Source organism: Panthera uncia, chromosome B1, assembly GCF_023721935.1.
Source record: "Panthera uncia isolate 11264 chromosome B1, Puncia_PCG_1.0, whole genome shotgun sequence".
Classification (NCBI taxonomy): Eukaryota; Metazoa; Chordata; class Mammalia; order Carnivora; family Felidae; genus Panthera; species Panthera uncia.
In genome coordinates this window covers 171074687-171091591 of record NC_064811.1, presented here as the reverse complement: position 1 = coordinate 171091591, position 16905 = coordinate 171074687, and the positions used below count along the sequence as shown (strand labels likewise).

The following is a 16905-nucleotide window of genomic DNA, read 5'->3' as shown; positions in this document are numbered from 1 at the left end:
CAAAAATATTTTTTCCAGCATTTTATTACAGAATTTCCAAACATACAGAAAAGTTTAATGTACTGTGAACAACTTATGCCCACTGTCTAGATTTTACAGTTAACATTTGCTGTATTTGCTTTATCAAATGCCCATTTGACCTCTCTACCCACTCTTATTTTTGATGCCTTTTCAAGTAAGTTGCATACCTGCCTGTATTTTATTCCCACATATCCCAGTATGCCTGACATATATGTTTTATTACAGTCTTTAAAAGAATATGTAAGTGATGGATTATGCCAACAATTTATTTTTTCTGTAAATATTTTATTTTATTTTTTAAAACAAACTTAAATTGTATCTATTTACTTATTTATTTAACTAAACTTAAATTTTATTTATTTATTTATTTACTTATTTAATATAACTTATTGTCAAGTTGGCTAACATACAGTATGTACAGTGTGCTCTTGGTTTTGGGGGTAGATTCCCATGATTCATCACTTACATACAACACCCAGTGCTCACCCAACAAGTGCCCTCCTCAATGCCCATAACCCATTTTCCCCCTCCCCCACACTCCCCACCCCAAATCAACACTCAGTTTGTTCTCTGTATTTAAGAGTCTCTTATGGTTTGCCTCCCTCCCTCTCTGCTTGTAACTATTGCCAACAAACAGAATTTAGGTTTCTCTGGAATGAGTCATCATATTTGGAGCTGGGATTTTCTAGGCATCATGTTTCAGGATTTAACTCCATTATCAACAGCCTTCTTTCTCCTCTTCCTGACAGTCATTCCTTCCCTGTCCCAGCCTTCTGATTCTCCAAATTAAAAGAGGACATAACCCTGCCTCGCCAGTTCTCAAATATTGGTAATCTTGGTATCACATATTTTTGAACCATTGCAATAATAGTAGGCTGATCCCTATTTTGACATGACAGTCTCCTTACCTCAAGATAAGCTCCCTTCCACCCGCTAGCGGGTCTTTTCTGTACCTTTCCACGTAAGCATAAAGCTCAGGTGTAATGTTTCCATTGTTAAACTAATTTCTTATCTCCAGCCTATCCTCAATGAAAGCTGTTGGGCTCCACAGCACAAAGTCTGTGTGTCCTCTTAGTGTGATAAAATGAGGTTGAGTAAATAGTGGGAATATATGGGGCGCCTGGGTGGCTCAGTCGGTTGGGCGGCCAACTTCGGCTCAGGTCACGATCTCGCGGTCTGTGAGTTCGAGCCCCGAGTCGGGCTCTGAGCTGATGGCTCAGAGCCTGGAGCCTGCTTCCAATTCTGTGTCTCCCTCTCTCTCTGCCCCTCCCCCGTCCATGCTCTGTCTCTCTCTGTCTCAAAAATGAATAAAACGTTTAAAAAAATTAAAAAAAAATAGTGGGAATATAAATATTGGTCTCTGAGATAACTTTCAGAAAGAGAGCCTGAATATTCAGCAGAGTTGTGACCAAAAGTGGTCATGGGAGCATTCAAGAAAAGTAACTTTTTAAAAAATTTTTTTTAATGTTTATTTATTTTTGAGACAGAGAGAGACAGAGCATGAATGGGGGAGGGTCAGAGAGAGAGGGAGACACAGAATCTGAAACAGGCTCCAGGCTCTGAGCGGTCAGCACAGAGCCCGACGCGGGGCTCGAACTCACGGACCGTGAGATCGTGACCTGAGCCGAAGTCGGACGCTTAACCGACTGAGCCACCCAGGCGCCCAAGAAAAGTAACTTTTAAGTAGAAGCAGTCACAGTGAAGGCTCAAAGTGAGATATTCCTGTAGAGATAATCCATGGCAGTCGTGACAGAACGTCCATTCTACTCTTTGTATCGTCTTTGACAGTACTTCACTAGAGAGCTTTCCTTTGTAGAAATGAGTTGAAAGGGGAGGAGCATTAGTCCTGAATTTAGTCTTGACTCTGAAATTAATTTTGGTGTGACTCCAGGAAGATGACGATGAGGATGATGATGATGATGATGATTTTTAACTTCCTTGGACCTTTTATCTTCTGGTAGAAAACAAAATTCATGGGTAAATCCTATTCCTACTCCAACAATCAGTAAAAGTAAAATTTAGATCTAATTATTCTTGGAATTACAGTTCATCTTTGTAGGAAGCCTAAATCCTTTCACTCCATGTAGTTTCTGAAATAGGAAGAAGAAACAAGTCATTCTTAAACAGATCTCGACCTAGCAACATATTGTGTGATTTATGATAGCTGAGTTTGAATTGGAGGTCAAATGACAAGATATTTTTATCTTATGACTGTTAAATTCATATTTTTAAAGTAATAAGAACTATAACAATGCAGAAAAAATGTCCACCCCTTGGATAGAGAAGCAGCAGAAAAATACGAGGCTGGCATTTGATTTTAAATAGGATACTTCTACTCCTATGAGCGTTATAAGGCGTATGACCTTACAACTGTATTGCCAAGTTAGGTGGTTCACTCAGAATGCCAAATCAGTTCTGGAAACTACGTATATTTTTATTCCTCTCTTTTTTTCCTTTGGTGCAGCTTTGTATTTTCATTTTGATCAGCAACAAGGAGATAGAACTATGTAGACTCCAAGGAAAATGTATATTCTAAAATGTTTCCTCTGGATGAACTCTTTTCAGATTTTCAAATTTAGACTATATTTAAAAGTAGGACACTTCAGGTAATTCCCTTCCCCCAGGCTTCCTTGATTCCAGGTGTGTTTTGAGGGTTTATTTTGTATAAGGCTTTAAAGACGTTTCCGAGTCTCTTGAGTAGATGGTACTCTCTTATAAGTAATTCATAACTTCCTTCATTTGTGGACCATTTCATGCCCAACGGGTTCTGTCTGAAGCAGAAGATTGAAAAATCAAAGTAACAAATTCCAGAGCATTTGTAGAAATATTTTGTTGTGCTATACACTGAATTTCTGGATTGATTTGGGGATTATAGAGTCAGCTGACAAGAAACTGAAGAAATAGCTAGTGACTAAGTATGAATCAAGTTTAATTACTTCCATTTTTGAAACTTTACTTTGTATTAAACTAGCATTGATTATCAGAGATGTTTCTTCCTTATGTTTAATTTCTCTTACTGCAATGAAGTATAGCCTTTATTATTTTCTTTAAATAAATTATACATGTCCATACTCATAAAATGCAGATTATCTCTTGTATTTTTGTTACATTTGTCATAAGACTTGTGGATAAAACAAACAAAAATCATCTCTTAGCTGTGGTGCTCTGTGATGTGATCTTAACTTATAGGTAGTGAATATTAATGAAACAAAGATATTTGTTCAAGGTAACTAATCCAACATATATAGCTTTAGTAAATATTATGAATGACCGTCCACATAATATCAGAGTAGTCACTATAATTTTCCTTCTTTTTATTACACACACACACACACACGAGTACTTTAACATTATTTGCATTTATTCACACAAGTACAACTCTTATCTGGAGTACCCATGCCTCTAAGATGTTTTCCCACACTTTGTTCATCTCTTTTTAGTAGAGTTTCCATATTGCTGCGTTTATTCAACAACACTTAATGCCTTCTGTGTGCCAGGCATGCTCTAGGAAGTAAGAATATAGTGATAAAAACAGACACAAATATTTGCCCTTGTGGAATTTACATTCAAGTGGTGAGTTCATCACACGTTTCCTAACAAAGCACACTGCGTAGAAAATACAGATGATTCAGAATAACTGCCACTTTCCCCACCCCAACCTTTGCTCATATTTCTAGTATATTCTAAAAAATGGGATGGGATGGAGTTGAACAGTGGGATGGGATGGAGTTGAACAATGAGAAATAATATTTTAGGTATATAAAATGAGATCGAGTTAGAAGCCCTTGCTCATTTTCTCCTAAAATGTCTTTTGAATTGTAGAGCTCAATGACACGTCAATTTATTATAGCTTTATTCATGCTTCTGAGTTCCTTGGGATTGCATCATTGACATAAATTCAGAGTTCATAGTTAATTAATAACTGTCAAAGATTTAATGCCATGTGATCTACTGAGATTTTGTAGAAGAAAGGGCAACCTAAACGTACCAAAGTCTCATTATTTTAGTGTAGTCCACTAGTAACACTGGTCAGATAGAACATCTTTTCCTTTTAAAATTAAATGTTGGAAAAGTTGAAACCATGATGAGTGTCCAGAGTCTTTTTATTTTTATCTTTTTTACTGAGTTGGAATTCACATAACATAAAATTGACTATTTTAATGTGAGCAATTCATTAGTATTTATCACAATGTTGTGCAACCATCTCCTCTGCTTCCAGAACATGTCCAGGGTAATTTTACAAGAACGGTGACTTGTAAAACTAAAAATAAAATAAACTGTGTTTGTATATGACTAGTGATTTTACTTACAGGGAGTGAGAAATTCATAGTCCCTCTCAAAGTAAAGAAAACTTATTATAAGTATCATATTTAATAAAGATAACCTTTCTATATAAAATTTTCACATCCTCATCTTTGAGTCCTGTACTATATCTTGAGCTAGGGAGGATCTAAACTCATAAAGAACAAAATGTGCCAGAATGATATGATCACCTCATTACAAAACGAGAACGCAGAGGGGTGCCTGTGTGGCTCAGTTGATTAAGCATCTGACTTCAGCTCAGGTCATGATCTCTCAATTCATGGGTTTGAGCCCTGCGTCGGGCTCTGTGCTGACAACTCAAAGTCTACAGCCTGCTTCGAATTCTGTGTGTGTGTCTCTCTGTCCCTCTTCCACTCAAGCTCTCTGTCTCTCTCTCAAAATAAATAAATAAACATTTAAAAAAATGAAAACACAGACCCACAGTCCACATCAAATGTTTGATACAGCATCTCACAAAATAATTCTTAAAATTAAGTTGTCTTCTCTGAGGAAATTTTCACTGGGTGAGAGTAAAGTATAATGAGTCTTCACTCACCTACAAAGTGGGGAGATAATACCTGCCCAGTAAGGTAGAATGAGTTTCATATTTAGCATTTATGAATAAGGTAGAAGAACATCTACATTATATATGTTTGTGTATGTGTATATATATACATATGTATATATAATATAATAATGTAAAAGAACATCAGATAGTACATGGATTTGGTTTGCCCTCAGAGAACGTTTCTGTTGAGTTGAAGAGAAAAGAATTACAGGAAAAACAGTTAAAATTTAGTTTATTCCCAGCTTTCCATCCACTGAAAGGATCTGTGGTGGTGAAGAGTTAAGTATAGTTGTGGTAATGGAGTTTCCCTAGAATAAGATAAATTCACAAGAGGCATATTTAGGAACAATCAGAAAAATTTGATAAGGATGTGCCTGTACTGGACACTCAAAGATCTGAAAAAAATGTACAAGAGTTTAGAGGGTAGAATGAAAAAGCTTGCTAGTTTATTAGAGGTGCCATTATCTGTATAATTCAATTTCAATTAAAAATAAAACCAAACAAAATTATGTACTGAATGGAAGCCAGATAGTGAGAGACCTGGCCTTCAAAGAAATTGAATTCTTTCGTCCTATATACATGACATAGTTAAATAATAGAACGGACTGTGAAGATGTGCCCCAGTAGGTGGTACAGATAAGGAAGTGCTGGGTCCATGACGTGGAAGCATGGAAGGCTCCGTGGAGTAGCTGCGGCCACTTGGCGAGTGACTTTCAAATGAGTGGGAAGAGGCTGACAGATGCATTTGAGTGCTTTGTCCTCTCATGGAAAGAAGTGAGTTTTAAAGATCACCTTTGGAACATGAAGCTTTCTTATGAAAACTGTGATTTCAGGGTTACCTGAGTAGCTCAGTCAGTTAGGTATCCAACTTCAGCTCAGGTCACGATCTTGCGGTTCCTGAGTTCGAGCCCCGTGTCAGGCTCTGTGCTGACAGCTGGGAGCCTGGAGCCTGCTTCAGATTTCTCTGTGTCTCCCTCTCTCTCTGCCCCTCCTCCACTCATGTGCCTGCGCTCGCTCTCTCTCTCTCTCTCTTTCTCTCTCAAAAACAAACATTTAAAAATTTTTTTTAAAATGTGATTTCATAATTCATTAGCAAATACATAAATCATTATGTTTTATCTGTAGTCCTCTCCGGTGACTGTAATATGGAGATACCACAAAGTAAATTCTACTTTTTTAGCCCTAAAATTTAGGAGCAAGAATAAGCTTTTTCAGAGATAGAAAGAGTCAAAATACGGGGGGAAAAAAACTGTAAAAGAGAGAATAAGTTTGGGTTATATGGTCAAAAGCGAACTGGCATTTGCCATCCTCTTTCATCTGCTGGAGCTGTGCTAAATACTTCTGATAATAAAATAACTAAAATAAATGCTGCACCCAATAACCTAGCTTGAATTGAAGTAGCAGAGGAATTTGAATACATTTGATGATATAATAGGATTTTTTTTCTTCATTGAAGCAAGCTTAGACAGAAGCTGGAATAGTGTGAAAATGGATCAGAAATACAAGTGTATTTTGATATTGTTCTGCCAAATCCCGTTCTGTATTACTGTCCCCTCGTGACCCAGGTCGACTTACTAACATTTACTTCCTTATCTTCTGCGGTGGATTAATAATGGCTGCAAGTTCTTTGTCACTGTCCCCAGTCAAGACCTATTTCCCCAGTTCTTGAATGTCAGCTGGTGCCGTGACGGCTTAACCAGTAGGATGCAATGGAAATGACCCATGCAGCCTCCACATTCAAGCCTCAGGAGGGCTGGCGGCTTGGGCTTCTTCCCTCTTGGGATGCTTCTGCTCAGAACCCAGCCATGCTGTGAGAAGCCCAAGCTTCACAGAGAGGCCACATGTTGGTGCACCCTTCCACAGTCCCCGCCGAGCTCCCAGCTGACACCTGGCATCGACTCCCCGTCACGTGAGTGCCATCCGCAGTGTTTCAGCTCAGTTGTATCCTAGCTGATTGCAGCCCCGGCTGACATCAAGAGCAGCAGAAGAACCACTCAGCTGAACCCAGTCAACCCGCAGACTAGGGAGACAGAATACAGCAGTGATTGCTTTAAGCTATTTCAGGGCAATTTGTTTCACAGAAGCATATAATTGAAAAGCTTTCCAGAGAAAATTCTGGAACTGAGACTGTGGAAGATCTCATTCAATTGAAATTATAAATAGGTAGCATTTAATTAGCCTATGCTTTTTGTTTGTTTGTTTATTTTGAGACAAAAATTGAAAGAGTGCAGGAGGGAAGGAGAGAGAGAATCCCAAGCAGGCTCGCAGTGACAGCACAGAGCCTGATGCAGGGCTCAAACTCACAAACCACAAGATCATGCATGACCTGAGCTGAAACCGAGAGTTGGCTGTTTCACCGAGTAAGCCACCCAGGCACCCCTAAATAGCCTATGCTTAATCCTTACGAGTTCTAGATATCACTAGGCAAAATTTTGGAAAGCTCTTATTTTGGAAACTAGGCACCTTTAAGTTTGTTTACAAACCACATTAAGGTACTGAGCCTTTTTCATTATTACACTTTCTGGTCCGTTTATTCTCCCGTTGAAGTGATGGGTAAGCAATACATATTGAGATGCATTATTGTGATTAAAAAGAAAAGTGGTATTTTTCAGCAGAAACAGCATGAGTCAGACTTTTGTTCAAATCTTGGCCCTATCACTTAATAGCTTTACGTCCGTGGCTAAGTTACCTAAGCTGCCTGAGTAGGTCTCTATTTTGAGGATGATACGTACTGTACGGGATTAGTGAAGACAAGAAATAATATATGTTAAGAACCTAGCTCAGTGCCTGGCACAAAGGCAGAGCTCCTTAAATGTAGCTGTTGTTGTGATGAAGGAGGTGGTAATGTGGTTTTTGAAAGGTAGCAAAAATCTGCTCTTTTTCATTTTTTTAAGAGGACGCAGAGATGTGGGTGTTCCTGGGCTTTATTGGGGTGGAGTCTAGAGGGTTAACGCGACATATCCTTGCAATTCTTCCTACAGACAGGCACGTTTCATCCAAAGGAAATTCCGATCCCTTACCCATCCACAGCACCCTTTCTCACTTCTTTATTTCCATAGGGGATTTGGTTAAGGGATAAGGGCAACTTTTGGTTCCTACTCTCAAGGGGAGAACTCATGAAGAATTCTCTCTCTCCTTTTTTTTTTTTTCTTTATGTCCTCAACCCCCTTTCCTCAATTACATTCACCTTCTGATTTGGTGGGAAAGAATTCTACAGGATGCTGGCTTTCGGCAAGCTGATCTTAGCTTCGAGGTGCCACAGGGCTCATGGAATACATCTCCAGGGAGGACACGTACACATCTTACAGATTTGAATAGCCCCGGGGAAAAGACAGTTGTGGCAGCCCACAGGATTTTGTTTCTGCTGTTTTGTTCTAGCCTTGGTGTGATACGTTGTTTTCCTTTCTAAGGGTCTTTAAGATGACAATTAGAGCAGCGCCCAGTAATTTCTTTGTCGGCGGAATATGTTTGTTCTCAGTGATTAAGGTGAAGTGGGTAGTTGTTATTGGTGTAAGCTGAGGACCACTTTTCTTCACTCTGGGTTCCCATTCTTGGCGTCTTCTCTTACCTGCCTGGCTTGGGCTGCTGGAACCCCATTTTGAGTTTTGAAACTGAGATGGTAATTGTGAATGAAGTGCCAGTGTATTATACTGGAGTGTGGTATTGGTTTGGGGCAAAAGTGAGGAGTTAGGTACCGTGTATTTAAACTGGGTAATCTCTAAAGTAATTACAAATTACCCTAATTTAGTGTAAACACTTACTTGCTTATATTGGTTCTGAACATTCACGTGAATGTTGACAATCAAAATGTGAATACCTCTCAGTATGAATACTGTAAAGGCTTCCCCATAGATTTTCCATGATATGAAATATCATGTCCGTTGCTAAAATCTTTCAGAAAACTCTCACTGCTTTAAAATCAAATGGCTAAAGCCAGAAAGTTAGGCACAGGATCTTATTTTAACTATTCTTATTTTAAAATATTGCTTACTGGTATATAAGTGCAGGTTATGTGGAGGATAAGTCATTTTGCCCATCAGCTTGTCATAGTCATAATCGCAATTAGGCCAGTTGGTTCAGGCTTTTGTAGTTGTTGTTAGTTATAGTACTGCAAACACGTTTTGAGAGTTAATATCCTTTAAATCACTTATAATTATGGACCGATGTTATTTTGATGTGATAATATTCTTCTCGCTTGCCCACTTAAAGCTTAAAAATATTTCAAAGCGGTGGAGATTGTGTTATACAAACTTTAGTATATGTGCTGCCGAAGCGAGCACGTGTTATACAAACTTTAATGTGCTTAAAGCAGGATTTCTCAGGACTTGAGCTCCAAATTTATTGCTGCTGGGACTCATATGATGGCTATGTAGTATAGATTTAGAGAGCGTTTTTAAGACTCCCATTGACATAGGTGAGCAGAATGGTTCCTTGGAAACCATTTGGGTGTCCAGTCATGGTAAAGCATGGACTAAGGGCTTAGATGCATATAGTGCAAGAACAGGAGGGAGGTTCAGGGAATCCCGTGCTGTCTGTTAAAGACGGCATTTCTTCCAGTCTTTTAACGGCTGCTGTTTTAAAAGGGGGGCAAAATCAGCATTGAAACTGTCTGTAAGGTAAAGCTATTGAGACCTAACCCAAAGGCATGCTCTTCTGGAAAACTCTTCTTAATACTCGCAGTGTGGTTCTTGCAGAGGACATGTGGTATATATTACAGCTCCTGGGGAATTCAGACCTCTGCAGTGTGGAGTCACCGTGAAGGCTAATCTCAAAACAAAGTGGTAGCCTTTTGCTCCCTTCATAGCGCTATTTACCAGTGTTTCTTATTAGCTTGACATTAGTCTAGGACTGCTGTGGGTGGAAAGAGGAAATGGAAATTCAAATGGGACCGGAGTGGGGATCCATGAACACCTCTCCCCTTCCCTCCCACCCCTCCTTCAGCATAGGCTCAGCACTTCACCCTGGGCATTGCAGTCTTACACAATCATCGCCAAAAGGGCTGAAGGCAGAGCTGTCCAAGGTTCGAAAAAAAACACGTTCTGACTGTTGGTTGAAAATCAGGTAATAACAGTCCTCTTGGTGAACAAAACTTATTAGAGGGCAGGGGAAGGAATGCTCTCTCTCAGCGGCAGGCAAGAAGAAATTGCTGTTGAAAAGCTTACCTCTCTAGGGAGGAATCAGATATCAGACTTTGCCAAGCCTCAGGTCCAACCCATAAGGTCCCACCTACATCCCCCGCCCCATCCCAGCTTTGTTAGATTGCTAGCATCGATCGCTGGCTTTTTCTGACCCCACAGTGGGTGAAGGAAAGAGAGCCGACAAGACCAGAAGCAAGCAAGGTGGGGGTGGAAAACTGGGGCTGCTTTTGTGGAGAGAAAAAGAGAAAGGGAAGAAAGGGGGTGGGGGCCATGGGGACTGAGCTTAACTGGTGCCTGCCTGCTTCTCTTTGATTTGATGGCCTTTATTCCTTCTAATTGGATAAAATAGGAAGTCACTGGCAGTCCTGCGTCGCTGGGTATACTGATTTTACTCAGACCAGCCAGCAGCTCTGGAGTGCGGACAGAGGGAGGAGGGAGGAAAAAGAGAGAGACAGAGAGACAGAACGTCTTTGGATGAGGAGGGGAAAGGAAGAGAAAGAGACTATGAAGCCGGGCAGAGCTGCAGGGGAAGAAAGTGAATGAGCGCTCAAGAAGGACAAAGAGGAGTGGTTGGGGGGGGTGGGGGCGGAGGCAGGGCGGGGAGGGGAGTCACCGCCCCTCCGGGCCGCACTCTTCCCTTCGGATCCCTGTGTGATGATACTGTTTGCAGTGATGCTCCCGGGGCAGGCACCTGCTGCTGTGTAATGATTCAGCCTCTTTCAGCCTTCGCGTTAACACAACAGGATGCTGTTGCTACTCTCACTGCTGCCTCTCCTGCCGCCGCCGCTGCTGCCGCCTCCGCCGCCACCTCTGGTCCTGCTTTTGCTTTTACTTCTCCTGCATGACAGTTGTTTTCTCCATCTAAGCAGACACCAGCTTCAGATGCTCGAGGTGAGAAACATGCCTTTCAGTTTGGGCTACTGGTTTACTTAACTGACCAACGATCAGCTCGGTTTCTATTTTGCCTCCTCCCCACCCCCCCCCCAACCCTCTTGACCAGCCGGGATGGTTTGGAGAAGCATTTGAAAGAACTGCAAAAGTAACCCGGAAACAGCAGTAAAGAATTACAGTATACTTTCATTTGGTAGTTGCTAGAGGCTTTTTTTTCCTTCCTCCCTCCTGAACTCCTCTTGCTTTTGATAATGGCCTTGGACTTGGAAGACTTATCGATTTCCCCCTGTAAGATGCTGTCTCATTTGGTTGGGGGGAGCTCTGCATGGTAATGGACCGTGAGAGAGGCCAGGCCTTCTGGAGGTGAGCCGATGGAGATTTATTCCCCAGACATGTCCGAGGGAGCCGCCGAGAGGTCCTCCAGCCCCTCCACTCAGCTGAGTGCAGACCCATCTCTTGACGGGCTTCCGGCAGCAGAAGACATGCCAGAGACCCAGACTGAAGATGGGCGAACCTCCGGACTCATGGGCCTGGCAGCTCCCTGCTGTGTCTGCCTGGAAGCTGAGCGCCTGAGAGGTTGCCTCAACTCGGAGAAAATCTGCATTGTCCCCATTCTGGCTTGCCTAGTCAGCCTCTGCCTCTGCATTGCTGGCCTCAAGTGGGTATTTGTGGACAAGATATTTGAGTATGACTCTCCTACTCACCTTGACCCTGGGGGGTTAGGCCAGGACCCTATTATTTCTCTGGATCCAACCGCTGCCTCAGCTGTATGGGTAGCATCTGAGGCATACACTTCACCTGTCTCTAGGGCTCAATCTGAAACTGAGGTTCAAGTTACAGTGCAAGTTGACAATGCCGTTGTGTCCTCTGAACCTTCAGCGGTCCCGACCCCGAAGAATCGTATTTTTGCTTTTTCTTTCCTGCCGTCCACTGCAGCATCCTTCCCTTTCCCCACTCGGAACCCTGAGGTGAGAACACCCAAGTCAGCAACTCAGCCACAAACAACAGAAACTAATCTCCAAACTGCTCCTAAACTTTGTAAGTAGAGAGAGAGATGATGATGATGAATCATGGAAAGGGGTGGGCTTGAGGCGCTAAAAGGCGTTCTCTTGAGCATGGAGCTGTTTCCTTGTCTTCTTCTATTTTAATTGCATGGTTTTGTTTAAGCACATCATGTGACTGGAGCGCTTGGGGTGGCGTTGAAGAGATGAGTAAAACGATCTTGCAAACTGCTGGTATGAAACAGTGTTCCTTCCAGCCAGGCTGTTCGGTCTGGGGTGGGGGACCCAAAACTTCAGCATCTGGGAGTCATGCTTGAATTTAATTGCAATTCAGTTGATTTCTAACACTTTTAAAAATGAACACATCAGACAGAGCATCCTTTTTAAAAACAAAACAAAACAAAACAAAACAAAACAAAACTATAAATGTGACTTCCATAGAGCAGCGAGGGTGGTTCTGTGTCTGTCCTTCTCCCGTGTGGATTTCCATCACCTCTCCTCACCTTTCGGGTGCCCTCTGCCACGCAGTGGTCCCACACTGCCTGTTATCTGCCTCCATGCCTTCTTCCTGCTCCCTTAACTGGTCTCTGCTCTCACCACATTTCTGTCTTAATTGGTTCTTGCTGATAGCGCATTTACAGTGCTCACCCCTCACCAGTGGCAGGCGATTGCCGTCCTGCCCAGATTGTAGTTTCGGCTACCGAGCACTTACGAGGGACAGCTTTATTTTATTCAGGGCGCAGTACGATGCCGCATGAAAGGATTTCCCCAAATTAGTTTTGTCTTCTGTAATCAAATGTTTAAATAGCTTCCTTGGCAGTCATTAAAAAGTACAAGATCCATTAGTAAGGTACATCGTTTTTTTTTTTTCAGACGTGTCTTTTTTTGCCCGTCAGACCGGAGCAGTGCAGTTTAATAACCTGTGAGTGAAGAGAGCCCACGCTCTTAAAACGATACAGAACAATGTGCTGCTGTTCGTACTGGGTCACTGCAATGCTTACAATGGAAAGTTGACAAGGCAGAAACCATGACTAGTCAGGTTGCTCCCCACGTCAGTAGAGAAGGGAGGAGTGGCCTCTGGCTTCTTTTTATAAATGTTTCTGATTTATTTTTGTTTCTCTGCCTTCTGCCACTTTTTACCACTGGCTGAATATGTCCTTCGTGGAATAAAGTAAAAGAGAAGAGAATCCAGTCCTTAATAACGTGTGTAAAATCTCTTAAGAGTTGAGGGTGAGGGTTCTGCGATGAAATCCTCACCCCTTCGGTTCCCCTCTGGGTGGTAAGGAAGAATAAAGAATGTCTTTTCCAGACATGATGTTCTGTGTGGGGTAGAGCCGTGTGGTATAGAAACACAGAAAACTTGATCTGCTTGTGATTCAAGATCATTTCATTTCACACACAGCAGAAACTGCTGGCAAAGATTTTAAAAAAGAAGAAGAAGAAGAGAGAGAGGCTTGTTTTTCAGGTGTAATTAGTAAAGAACCTCCTTTCTGCAGACACTGCTCTGTGTCTTTATCAAATCCCTGAAGCATCATTAAAGGTCTGACAGACATCACTGCATTCACCGCCTCTTCCCACCTGGCAAAGTGACCAGGAAATAATACCCAGATGAAATGACAGGCTATAAAAAGCAAGTACAGATCCTGCAAAGAGAAGCAACATTCCCCATGAAGACAAGGTTACTTCTTTGTCTTTATCGTTTGAAACTTGGCTTTAATTAAAATGTGCCCGGATAGGCTTAGTTTTCCAGAAAGAGAAAGAGGACCCTATGAAGAAAAAACAAACAAACAAAAAACTCCTTTGGTAAATTCCATAATTTTGTCATCTTTTTTGGGGGCGGGGGCAGGAAGCAGAGAACCATGTAGTCCCTTTTTCTGGTTTAGGACCATGTCACAAAGTATGTAGTGACTTTTTGAGAAATTATTTTTTCAGGTAAATTCTTCTACTAAGTATTTTAAGAGGGTACAGTTTCCATATAGTTTCTCTTCTCTTGGTTTTCAACCCAGGGCATTGATTTTCTGGCATTTGCATTGAGTGGAAAAGATTTACTGCTGCCTAAAAGCATCACGGTGGCCAGTTCTGGCCAGAGACACAGCTGCAGCACTCTGAAATGCATCGGAGATAAGCCTGGAAAAGCAGTATGGGAAGTAGTTTTCTCCTGAAAAGTTAGGGGTAGATGGTGCTTAACACTTTGCCGCCTATAAGGCGTTCTGTATGGGAAACTCGGTGTTAATGTTTTAGCCTAGTGCCTGAAAACAACAGCAAAAGCATGAGTATCCTAAAAATGTATGAGTCTGGTTTTTGCGCAGGGGGACTGGGGGGGGGGGGGGGGGGGGGGGGGGGTTGGTCCAGGAAGCTTTGTTTTCAGACACTCATAAGTGGTTGCTTTTGTTGTTTTAAAAAGCTTGTAACCATTGACTAAAAAAAACCAAAAAACCACACACACACAAAAGAGCTTGGAATTAGACTGTCATTTGTGACCTCATTCACTTTTTTCTCTTCAACTAAGAAAGTACTGCTTCGTCACAGGAAGAACCAGACCTATCCTTCTGTCATGCATGTTTTTGACATGAACTCAGCTGTGATGGTATAATCTTAACATGACGTTATCGTATCTGAAACATGCTCTTTGGTGGTTTCAGGACGTAACTCTCCCCGTTCTATCTGCCTCAGCATATTCAGCATATTATGCACAGAGCTGTAGCCTTCAAGGTCATAGTCTGTTGAGGGCTAATTGATTCTTCTTTATCCTGGAGCCTGAGAGAGTGGAAGAGAGACAATCCTAGTAATTGTGTCTGCTCTGTAATTCCCCAACCAATCTACCCTCTAGTATTAGGGTTATTCTATACAAAGGGGAATTACTCCCCTTTCCACGGACTTTTTTTAAAATTAAAACATTCTTTATTGTAATAAAAGGCAATACAGAGCATTCTTAATTGTCCAAAGGAATAGTAGCTGCATCAGGTTTTTCTCAAATGGGTATTTCTTGCATAAGGTAATATAATTTCATGTTTTCACAATACTAATCCATGCATCCATCTAGATCTTTAAGAAACCTAATACAGGATTGGAAAATATATATGCATTGTTTTTTTTTAATCCTGAAGTTTTTCTGTGTGTGATTGGTGGTTTTCCACTACCACAATCTTTATTTGCCATGATAATAGTTACGTTTTTATTTCTCACTGGGGCCCCTACTTGAACTATTAATTTTGTTTCTTTGCCTGGGCTTTAAAATTTTTCTTACCTTCTATTTATATGGAAAGAACTGACTCTGAGAGGTTGCAAACTTAGACTACTATAAAAAGAGGTGATTAATTAAATTGTAGCCGGGGAACTATAGTGCCATCTTGGAAGAAAATGTATTTCTGGATGGGAGAGCCTGCTTGACAACAGACTCTGTAGTATAAGAACGTATTAGTATTTTCATCTCAGGCCAAATTTGTTTTGCTTTGTCTTAAATCTCTTTGTGTTGGGTTGCATGGCAAACCATTGTTACCACAATGAGGATAGGAGTCACTGCCATTTGCAAAGCTTAGCGTGATTAACTGAATATACCAAAGGATTTCTTTCCTTCAATTTAAAAATGACATTTATTTTAAGCCCAATAGATTCATCCAGTTCCTTGCAACCTACAATTCCTTATCGGTGATTTCAGAGTGGTGATTTCAAAGAACTTTTCTCCACTTTAACCAAAACTTGCTTAACGCCTAAGACATTAAAAACTGGGAGAAATGGAAAGATCCTCGACTGAAACCAAATAATTTTATTAATTTGCTGATGAGGCGGAAACCCAGGTTCTGAAAGATTTAGTGACATTCTTTTACTAAAAGTTACAAAATGCTGAAAGGTTCAGTGAAATCCTAAATAGGAGAAAGCAGAGACATGTCTTGTCCCCCTGAATTTAAATCCACACATGGCTCTTTTCTCCTGTCAGCTTTTCCCTGTTCCAGAGAGTGTGAACTGGACAGCAACTCTAATAGTTTAAGTGGCACCCAATTGACAGGGACGTATGTCAAGTGGAACCACTGGTCAAGCATGTATAGTTCATAGTATTCAGTTTTCTTCCCACCTTCTTGTTTTGCTTTTATTAAATTCTCAGTAGTGGTAGTCTTTTTCCTGTTTATTTGCTCATCCATACAGTGTTCAGCTTGCTGTCGAAAACAGCTTGGGTTTTCTAGGGTGGGCTCTTTGCTGACATATAGCAGATGGCCCTGTGGCTCACCTCTTCCCTGCCCACTCTGTGTCTCCTTGTTCCTTTATACTTAAATTGGTTTTCTTCCTTCCTCTCCCTCCCCACCTACCCAATTATCTCTTGAATCTTCCTTATTTTTCTAATTATGCCACTTTGGCTTTATTTATCAATATTTCATTGCATTCTAAAATATTAAACATTCATTGATCTTTTCTTTCACATACAATTGTATTGCATTTTAACTGAGTGGTACTTACACATATTACAAACACACATACAAAAATACGTCTCTAGGACAATACCCAGGTTTCTTACTGGCACAATTCATTCAAAATTTTGTCCCTCTTCTTTATTGCCCCCTCTTCTTTTCCTTAGTATGATTCATACTGGTTTCTCTCTGACTTTTATATGTTTGTACAAATCAGCAGTTCTGCATTCCCAGAAAGTCGTTATGTCCCAAACCATGTATCTTTGTTCTTCCTTCTTCCCTTTTCCTTTTACTGTCACCTCATAGGATCCTTTTAAAGTGTAAAGAGAGAGATATTGTATAGATTGAGAAACTGAGCCATAAAAAAGGTATGAGTTGTCTAAAGTTAAGCTAGAAGCTTCACTGAAGCGCTAGAATAAAACTGAGAACTAGAATATAACTTCTCAACTGAATCTGTTTGAGCTTTCTTTTAAGCCGTAAACCATACCGTGTCTACTTTTTTGGTCATGTTTCCCTTTTTATTATTTTTGTATGTCAATGATTTTCTTCTGTTATTTCTTTTTCTTAATTCAGCGAATACA

General features: G+C 40.9%; 1 protein-coding gene across 5 annotated transcripts in view; it reads left to right on the top strand.

Moving 5' to 3' along the window:
- Positions 1–16905, top strand: part of NRG1 (neuregulin 1) — a 1105519-nt gene that overhangs the window by 970649 nt on the left and 117965 nt on the right. Inside the window, exon 1 of one of the 5 annotated variants that reach the window (XM_049631639.1) lies at positions 11026–11958. The exons of 3 other annotated variants lie outside the window; for them this stretch is intronic. In XM_049631639.1, the coding sequence (XP_049487596.1) occupies positions 11292–11958 (667 nt within the window). In that variant the 5' untranslated portion in view covers positions 11026–11291. Of the gene's footprint in view, positions 1–11025; positions 11959–16905 lie in introns of those variants that run through there. One more of the 5 variants, XM_049631638.1, reaches the window with a different exon arrangement.